The 10,338-nt window shown below is 40.7% G+C and overlaps 1 protein-coding gene across 4 annotated transcripts in view; it reads right to left on the bottom strand.

Annotated features, from left to right (window-relative positions):
* Positions 1–572: 572 nt before the first annotated feature.
* The window catches only part of foxn1 (forkhead box N1), a 30,452-nt gene continuing 20,686 nt past the window's right edge, over positions 573–10,338 (bottom strand). For 2 of the 4 annotated variants that reach the window (XM_026192002.1, XM_026192004.1), the window contains exons 2-9: positions 7,015–7,096; positions 6,101–6,397; positions 5,813–5,908; positions 5,541–5,662; positions 5,321–5,417; positions 1,961–2,177; positions 1,404–1,865; positions 573–1,035 (exon numbers count right to left, since the gene is read on the bottom strand). In XM_026192002.1, coding sequence (XP_026047787.1) covers positions 725–1,035; positions 1,404–1,865; positions 1,961–2,177; positions 5,321–5,417; positions 5,541–5,662; positions 5,813–5,908; positions 6,101–6,397; positions 7,015–7,077 — 1,665 coding nt within the window. In that variant the 5' untranslated portion in view covers positions 7,078–7,096 and the 3' untranslated portion in view covers positions 573–724. The remainder of the gene's footprint in view (positions 1,036–1,403; positions 1,866–1,960; positions 2,178–5,320; positions 5,418–5,540; positions 5,663–5,812; positions 5,909–6,100; positions 6,398–7,014; positions 7,097–10,338) is intronic. The other 2 variants (XM_026192001.1, XM_026192003.1) reach the window with 2 other exon arrangements.

The raw sequence follows: 10,338 nt of genomic DNA, 5'->3' as shown, positions 1-10,338 counted from the left end.
CTGTCATGCTAGCTCACGCAGTACGAGTTATTGTAACTGACTGTAAAAAGTCAGCACAACGAAAATAAACTCCACCTAAACTTGGTTTATATATGACCCAGAGAGACTGCAGGTGATAACTTCTTATCTGAAGTTCAGTTCACCTGACACTCGGACTGGCGGCCGCCTCGGGTCTCTCCTCCTCCTGCATCCACCTGTTGCCTCTGTGGAAGCTCCGCCATAGCCACCACCAAACAACTGAGTTATTTTTACACATCGGCCAGCATCTGGCCAATCCACCACCTCTCATTGTTCATGCCGTTACAAAATAAATAAATAAATAAGTCATCAGCCACTGGGCAAATGCCCGGTATGCCCGATGGCCAGTCCAGCTATGTTAACCTGCTAATCTTTCGCAGAAAAATTGTTTTCTGTGGTGCCGTCTTTCGTGCTTGGCTCTCCTACCTTTGCTAACATGATGCTCATAGTGCAGAAGCTGCATTCAGTTACACTCGGATATCTGAGCTTCACTATGAAACATAATCATACATTTGATATTTCATTGAATTTTATTGTTTTAGCTTCGGGGTGGCCAGTCTGGTTTGGGGGGGGCCCCCCAAGGCCACCCCGCTGGACACGCCACGGGGCTTAAATTACCACCAATCATACACTGTAGTGTGAAACTGCTTGAAACTATATTCCTCGTTCAGACTCACATGGTACATCAAATCCATAGAGCGAAGGTTTACATTAAAGAGACGGATGCAGTGCAGGAGGTCAGATACCCAGCCAAGCTTTCCACTCCTGAATATAATACGGGATTTAGTCCGTTAAAACAGCCATGCTGCTCCACATTTCGCCCTTCGTCCCCGTCCTCGTACTCCGCTTCACAACGACCGCTGGCAACCACAGCTGATGTCTGACTGATGGGAGGCACGACATGCAGGCCGCTGCTCTGGATGTGGTGGTTCTGAGGGACAAAGGTAGCGGACGAGCTTGTGCTAACTTGTGGTTCTGCCACCAGACTGTCGACTCTCAGCTCCTCCCACAGGTTACCTGCAAAAAAGGAACCACAGGTCATATTTTAGAGAGCAACACCAATCATTATTTAGCAGGGATGCTACACTCACACAACAGTTTGCTATTTTGTTATTTTTACAGTTAAAGCAGCCTGCAGAAATGCAGACTGATCTAAAGTTGTGTAAAAGATTATGATGGGCTTTGTCTACCAAGCAAGGAACTCAACTCTTCAGTGCTCTCTGGTGGGCAAACTATGCAACTAAGACACAGCTCCTAAATTCCCTTTTCTTTCCTATCAGCTTTTAAACCAGTTTGTCAGTATCAGTAATAAATATCTGCTGAAGCTTGCACAAGCAAATCTTGGTGCACTCATTTTCCCTCCGTATTGTCCCTGTCTTTCATACCTTGCAGCTGAAGGTCAGTCAGACTGGGGTTGAGCATGTCAATGTCATAAGTGGTGTCTCCCTCCAGCAGAAACTCCTGCATGGTGGTCCTTGGCTCAACACTGTAATCACACTGGAGAGCATTGTTATAAACAGGTGGTATCTTCCCAGCTACCGGTGAGTTGAGGCTTCCAGTGGATGATGGGATACCGGCTGCAGGCTGCTGTCCACAGGGTGAGAAGAGGGCGAATGAGTTGCTGGGGTGTGTGACAGCAGGGGGGAGGTAGAAGGGCTGCTGAGGCTGAAGGTGAGCATAAAGTGACTGGCAAATGGGCTGGCATGCTGGGCGAAGCTCAGCTGGAGTACAAGTAAAAGCGGAGGGGTTGTAGACGGGGGTCGCTCTGGTTAATGTGCCTGATTTGGGGTTCGGTGGCACAGACCTGAGTCTTTCCGGTCTTTCTCCCAGTAGTCGATCAAGATCTTCTACAGGAAAAGTAAAACAAGCAAAATAAGTAGTAGAAAAGAATCTTCTGTATACCTTAATTTCTACTCTGCAATTTCTCAGGTTGGATACCTACGGGACTGACCTGGCTTTGCCATGCTCCTGCGAATAGTAACGGGGTCTTTCCGGCGCCACTTGTGCAGCTCCTCCTGCATTTTCTCCACCTTGGCTGGATTGAGCGCCCACAGGCAGCCTTTACGAGACGTGCTGCCATTCTTGTTCTCCACCTTCTCAAAGCACTTATTCAGGGACAGATTGTGCCGCACAGAGTTCTTCCATCCATCAGGAGCCGTCTGAACACAGGAAGAAAAAGATAAATGAAGAACATTTATGTTAAAAGTGAACCACTTGGCTGCCGGGACACCTCATTTTACTTTAAACAAACTGGACAAATTCTCCTGCTGGCTCATGAATGTTATTATGATTCATTGTTTCGGGGAACACCCTATACAGAATTCCAAACAGAACATTTTTCCATAGTTTCCACAGTTTTTTTTTTCCACATCTTGAGTATGACTTTGAAAGAAACTCGACCTCACTTGCCTGATTGTCTTCCGCTGCATGTGTTACATTCTTGTTAAAATATCTTGAGAGCAACTATAAATTAATTGTGAACCATCTAATAAAATCAGGGTACTCAGTCCACCCTGCAGGGAATATTACAACACACAGTATATTAATATTGCCACCATCTGCTCTGCCAGTAAATGGTATCTGCATGCCATAACAAGTGTCCACTGAACTGCACATAAGTGATGTGTTGATTGAAGCATTTAGACGTATCTAGAAACAGCTTTTACAAAGTGAACCCAACTTTTCTTCAAATATCATTTCATCTGTCTCATGTATATTCGAGCCCTGCAGCATATGTTTAACTTTTTTTTTCATTCTTTTTTTTTTTAGGCAGCTGTTTGGAAAACAGCCATCTATAAGCCATCTTTAATATGAATGGCAGCAAGTCTTTCAGCTCCCTCCAGAAGTTACTCTGAACCTATTGAACTGATTCATAGATGGCTGGAAAATGTAAAATATTTGTCGTTTGCAGGGTTCAAGTCCAACCCTGCAGCTGCCTCATTTATCAAAATTAATGAATAAAGGCATTCATTTTTAACATGATCACATCTGTCAACTGCTATACAAAAATTTATTATTTATATATCTCTGTTTTTACATCAGCTCTGACACAATGCGGCTTTATCCACTAAAAAAGTATAAAGGTATTTTATCCATCCATTTTCTTCCGCTTTATCCGGGGCCGGGTCGCAGGGGCAGCAGCCTAAGCAGAGAAGCCCAGACCTCCCTCTCCCCAGCCACTTCCTCCAGCTTATCCGGGGGAACACCAAGGCGTTCCCAGGCCAGCCGAGAGATATAATCTCTCCAGCGTGTCCTGGGTCTGCCCCGGGGCCTCCTTCCGGTGGGACATGCCCGGAACACCTCACCCAGGAGGCGCCTAGGAGGCATCCTTGTCAGATGCCCGAACCACCTCAGCTGGCTCCTTTAGATGTGGAGTATTTTATGAGCGTAACTAATCTAATCTAATCTGTTACTTAGAACTCCTCACCAAAAAAAGGATGCAATGCATTGATATGTATACCTCCCTCCAACAAAAAAGTGCATCACTGTTTTATTTGTAAATTAATACCGTGCGTGAGAACTGAGAGCAAATGATGTATAGCAGGGGTGTTAAACATAAGAAATGGGCCAGCAAAGTCCCCAATTCAGCCCACTGAACAGCTTTGGAAAGGAGGCATGGGTTTTCAGAAATGTTCCCAAGCCCATGAAGTGATTTCCATGGCTCCCAGAAAAAAATTGCAATATCAGTAAAACACTTAAAATCGCTTAATAATGAAAAATGCTCCATTTAAATATATGAGCTACTGTCTTACAACTATTTTCTGTTACGTTTGTTAACAATTGTATTTTTCTGTCCTTTACCCTGGAACAGCTGTTACAAAATTGCCCTTAAAAAACGTTTCTGAAGTACTGAAAAGTTTGTTTATTTAAACTACTATTAATTAATTAATCACTAAGGAAAATACGCTTGGTATAAACTGCACACATATCAATCAAGTTTTAATGGTAATTTATTATATTGAATCTTTTACACTTTAAATTCGCAAAAAGAAAAACCAAATCAGTTCGTTAATCAGCATTTTGGGCATAAAGATTTTTTTGAGTGTACACTCATGGTTCCACTTCAATTAAACACACAGAATAACATTTAGGAAGCCCATTACAATGAAGTCCCACATGTCAGTTCAGTGTCAAGAGACACTTGTATACTCAAGAACACAACAAAGAGCAAGGGAAGACTGGGACAGACACAGGAAGTTGAGACAGCTGTGAACACAGCAGCGACTAATCTGGAGTAAGGACTAGAGATGGCAGGATACTACTTTTTTATGTCCGATACGATATCATAAATTTGGATATCTGCCGATACCGATATGAATCCGATATAGTGTTTTTTAATCAACAACTGTTTTTTTTTAATATCTTGCTGCATTTTGTATAAGTTCATACTCAAGTTTAAAACAACAACTACACTAAAGCTATTCTGTTATACCTGTATGCAAAAAAAAAATTTCATAGTTCAGCAATACTGATCAATCTAATAAACTTAAACCTACACCATCCTCCCTATTCTGGTTTTTTAAAGAGTACTTAGCATAAATATTAAGCAACCTAACTAATAGGATTCCAACTCCCAGCAACAACAAAAATAAATAAATAAAAAATAGGGAACCACCCCTCACGCTCCACCTCATGATGCTTAATCGACGTAATCAACCTTAATTTGATGCAGTGTGAAAAAAATGCACAGAAATCAATTATTTTTCAAGAAATATTAAATAGATTCAACATCTTTCTTCAACAAAATTGCAGACTGCACAGATGGTACCTTCCCAAAGGAAAAAGTACTATATATTTATCAAAATAAAACAGGAAGTAACAAACACTGAGACCAAAATTGAGACACATGAATTTGACACAGGGACTGGAAATAAACAAACATGGAAATATGACTGACTGAAGAGACAAACCATAGAGACTAGACAGACTACAACAGGAGCTCTTGATGACAAGACACAGAGACGAGATTAGAAACAGACTGGTCACGAAAGGGAGCTAATGTAACAAAACAAGAATCAGGAACTAGAAATAATAAACTATGATGCACTAGAAAATACAAAACTCAGGACTAACTAATACAAAGCTAAAACTTAAATCCAAGAAAGAGAATCAAAAGTCAAAAATAAACTCAAAGCACTGGGTCATAGTGACTATGTCACATGCTTTGTTTCTATATCACGTGTCTGTATGTTTACCCTTAAAACAAAAATGTCTTTAGCACACAAATGTCTCTTGAAAAGAAACCTTGGTCTCAGTGAGCCAACATGCTTAAGTAAAGTATTTAATAATAACGTTGTGGTACCTTGAAATATGGGAAGTGTTCAGTCATGAAGCTGTAGATCTCGCTGACTGGGAGACTTCCTGTTTTGCTGTTCTTCAGAGCCATGAAAATCAAAATGCTGCCACAATAAAGAATTTTATTTATAATTATATATTTTAAAAAGCTACCCTGCTTGTGATAGCACGGACAGTATTAAATATTAGTAAGTAAAAAAAGGTAGACAAAAGATTTAGCTTCAGACCTGTATGAGTAAATGGGCTTAGGAAAGATGGACTGTGTGGTGTCGTCCTGGTGTGACTGGCTGGAGAGACTATATTTTGAGGTGCTGGACTGGTCCTTGTTAGGATACAGTCTAGAAGAGACCTTTTGAGAACAGAGAAGAAATCATGATCTGACCACTGTGTTATAGTCCAATGTGCACACCATATCATAAATGCAAATATTAGATATTACTCGTGTCCTAAACGTCATGTCCTCTAAAGCATTTCTGAGTGCCTGAAGCAGGACACTCACCTGTTGTTGAGGACTTGCTGAGCTGTAGGATGGATAGCTCTGAGATAGAAAACAGGGAGGATCCACAGGTATGCCTGGTAGCTCTGGATATGAGTTCTGCAAATGTAAGTAAATGAAGGAAAAATGTTTGGAGAAGCTTTCAAGACAGTGTTTTTTGCTGTGATGTGGTGGATCTTTTTTTTTTTGGGCCTGTCTATCTTCCTGTGTCAAATCAATCAGGCTGCTTTTGGCTGTACAAAACTTTATTAATATGGAAGGATAAAATGAGAGTATCATAAGGATAGAAACCTGAATGCTGCCATTGTACTGGTCCCAGGATGGTGGCATATCGCTGCTGTGCGAATGACTGCCAGGACTGCACACCTCATGCAGACTGCTAAAGGAAGAAGAGCACTGTTGTAGGCACTCTGTCACTGCTCCGTCACTGAACTGTCGCTGATACGGGTGGAAACGGTCAGCGTCCAGGTCCCCTCGCCCTGACCGTGAACTGATCATTCCATCAGCGCTGTGCCTCCTGCTCACTGCTGCAGTTCTCAGACTCAAGGTGTTGCTCTTTTCCTGGGTGAAGCAGCTGCCTTCTTTGGTCTGTGGTGTGAAAACCATCATCACAGTGATTTGACACAGGCTGGATTTACTTGGAAATACAAATATGCTAACTGCTGCAAAACAGGTGGCACCCATCTCTCCACTTTAATTTTAAACAAAGAATTCAATAACAGTTTTTCCAGGGAATCCCCTAAGGTAAACAGAGAAGTGTGCCATCTTTATTTATTACTATTCTTATTTATTTTATTGTTATTTAGAGTGTGGCCACAAAATAAAATGTGTCAGAAGTCTTTTTGAAGGATTTAAGACGGGTTTATTTATCCTGACAGTAGTTTAAGTTCTATTTAATAAGCATTAAAGTGGCATAAGTTGTATCTGTCTGCAAGTGGGTAGCTGTACAATCCCCGCCCTCATATACTTTGTTCTTGTTATTTTTGAAAAACTCACTCAGTTTAATTCAGAAACACTACACAGAAATGCAGATAGCAGCTAGATGTGACTCAAAGCAGATTCAGAACTGGTTTATTTGCAGTGTTACATTAAAAAAAAAAAAGAAGGTCATTTTGGGTTAAAATAGCAATGCCAGAGGCGGCTGCCTCTGTTTCTACCATCTGTTGATGTGAGGCTCCAAAGGGTTCACAGGTGTGTAGACTCACCTGAGGGGGTGATGTTTGATGATGAGATTTGCTGCTCGGGGAAAATGTCAGTGACTGTGACATCCTGCACCAAAACCTGCTGCTGTGAAGACATTTGTGAAAACAAGCTAAATGAGAAACGTTTGGGTTGTTGTCAGGGGCTTTAGTCAAATTGAACGTTAAAAAAAGCTGTGAAAGTAATTTAGTAAAAACTTAAATGCTGCTGGACCAAAATAAGACAACGAGACTGACTCTGGTGTCATTTTTGTATGCTAAATATAATGATGTTGTATCTGGCAGCTGCTTAGCTTATCTTAGTTTAAGCTAGCAGTGCACAGCTTAAAGACTGCACTGCTTGCTAGGATGTGACAAAATTGGCAAAAGCTGTGCAGTTAAAGCTCACATTTGTTTATATTTTGCTAGGAAAATAGGAAATTGATGCAGTGCAACGCAAAAGCATCTTTAACGCAGCCTTAGGCAAGCTTTCTTGTAATTTCTTCAATTAGTCTTTAAGACATTTAAAGCTCTTCTTTGGATCTTGGCTGCATTTTGTCCTGTTCTCTGTCAAGATTAGTCCACACTGTCGATAATGTTGATCTTTGGGGAGGCCAATCCAAGGCTCATAGTGTTCCACTGTGTTTTAAAGATGGCTGTAGACCAGGGGTCTCCAACTCCAGTCCTCAAGATACAGGGGGTGTCCAAATTCATAGGCTGCACCCTCCTGATGCCGCGTTTGTAGGCCGATTACGTCACAGCGACGCGACAAATGCTGTCCAAATGCATTTAATGTTTTTGTTTGGCTTTTTTCAGTGTTTTATTAGTTCGTGAGTAAATCGGTTTGGTTGAGATTAAAGTTATAGTTTTCACACAGCTGAATAAACGTCAAAAAGAAAACTGATTAAACAGAAGTGTGAGATGATCAAGCATTTACGCCAGTGTCCTGTTATATTTTACATAGCAAGGAGCAGGTGGCTGAATTTATTAAACTCCATCGAGACAGCCATCTATACTCCAACACAGCTGAATTAAATAGCTGAATTACCTCTTCAACTTGCCATCAAGTTTGGCAAAGGATTGGTAACAAGCCATTAATTTGATTCCGATGTGTTGGAACAAGGATGCATCTAAACGCTGCAGGACAGTAGCTCTCAAGGACTGGACTTCTACAGATACTCACCGTGTACCTCTCTTTTGACATTCATAATGGATTTGTATACATCAATTAATAATATCTGTTGACACTGATTTTCAGTCCAGTTGTCCAGCTTTTTCCATTCTTCTCCCTGTTTCCCATCTTTTAAGAATTGTTTCTCGACAGCCATCCTTTCACTGAGAACATTTCCAATGACACTTGAGTAAACAGAACTGAAGAGCCAACTACATGTCTGAGGTAGTTGGTAAATTTTCATACATTTAAATGACATGATACTGATACTGTTCATCTGCTATAGAGTTTTCTAGGCCTGTGAATTCTCCTTTTCCCCCCTACCGATCCGGTTTCCTAAGTCTTTTAAAGACACACTGAACACTATACTGAGAAATGCCAAGTTTTCAGCTACTGTAATAACTCTTTTGGATCCACCTTGATGGTGCTAAAATAACATTTCATGTCTGTCAAACTGTATTATCTTTGGCATTTCTCATACATAAAACTAAAGATTGAAAACAACAACAATCAACTACTTGGAACAACAGGTTATAAGTAACAAATTGCCTAAACATGCGATTTAAAATCAGTTCTTTGCTAAGTTGTCTGTTATGTTTTGACACAACACTGGTTTATTCCTTGGGGTGGGTGCCCCTTTTGACCTCAAATGATTCACATTGTTAAATGGCTTAACAAACAAACTAAACATTCCTCTGAAAATGACCGGGTACAAGGACAGGGCTAAATTAAGTGAAAAAGCAGCCAATGTCCAAAGATAAAACCAATTGTTCAACTACTACTAAAAAATCTGGCTTAAAGAAATGAGGGGGTGGCTCAAGACTTTTGCACAGGACTGTAATTTGAAGTTGTTGTTTTGCATTGGGTTTTGTGTTTTACCTGTGTCCAGTATCATGCTAAGCTAAGCTAAGCTAAGTGGCTGCTTACTGCACTCACTCAACTCTCTGCTAGAGACCAACACAATTCCCTTCATTCTGGAGTAAAACATGACAAGAAAACTCAAGTGGACGGTGGTGAAATCTGATTCATATTGCTGTTGCCACATAAGAGGAATCAACTCTGACATGTTTGGGGAAAGCACTTCTGTTCACTGATCCTTTGTGATAATATCGTGTGAGTCATTTCTCTACTGTAAATCTGACAGCACGAATGCAGGCGTGGGAACAGCTGAGTTCATTTTCACCACCAGAGCATTAAAACTCCAAAGTGCTGGTGGACGTATGTGGGTCAGGAGGGTTATCTGAAAGTGTTATGTGATCCCATCAGAGGTGTGAGACACGTGGCCCTGGTTCCAGTAAAGGTAACCTCAGCCTCCACATAAACCAAGCTCATTAAAACTGCCAACAAACCGTGGCGCTGGGTCACGTAAAGTAAAGTAATGCTGAGGCGGACAAAGTGCCTCTCTTAGAAAGTTTGTGTGTGGAAAAGAGAGAAGTAGCAATCGTAGCTCTTTCTGTTCACATCAAAGGAGGCTAAAGTGTCGAGGTGAAAGCTGAGAGATTGACGTTTTCATCACTGTGGCAACAAATCCTCTCATCTGCTTGACAGACACTGTCACCAGCTAGAACGGATGCACTTTTAGTAAGAAAAGAAGGAGCTGTAGCGGTGGCCATAATGTGTGTGTATGTGTGCTTATCTGTGTTTCCATAAATCAATACCTAAAAGTTGTGTAGTTTTTAAAAACTGCATCTATCTTAAAAAGAGAGGTTGTTCCTCTATCTCTTTGCTCATTTTGCACAAAAAAACAAAAAAAGTTTTGTAATGTTACAAAGATCAGTGTTCATGATTTCCATTTTATTTAAACATGAAAGTATACATGTATTAGGGCGGTTGAGAGGCTCCTACACTTGACATGACACTACCAAGACTTTGATGTGAAATTTACCCAAAATGAAAAAACGCATACCTGTTCAGTCTTAAAAATCTTTCTCATATATGAAAAGGATTTTTTATTTTGTCCATGCTTTTTATGGTACTTTTGGATGACTATTAATGCACAAGAGACAGAAATTTAAGTGACTAATCTTGTGTAAGTATTAAATCTGTAAATAGGTCAGCTGTGAGGATTCATCAGCAAGTCAGGATAAAATTGTGCGCTAATAGTTTCAAGGAGCTTCATGACTCTCATGTCTGCTATTTTATTCTATTCCTTTCTATTTCTTATGCTTTCTAAATGTTCC

Source organism: Astatotilapia calliptera, chromosome 14 (assembly GCF_900246225.1).
Source record: "Astatotilapia calliptera chromosome 14, fAstCal1.2, whole genome shotgun sequence".
Lineage (NCBI taxonomy): Eukaryota > Metazoa > Chordata > Actinopteri > Cichliformes > Cichlidae > Astatotilapia > Astatotilapia calliptera.
Note: the sequence above shows the minus strand (reverse complement) of the source record. Positions and strands in the feature narration are given on the sequence as shown.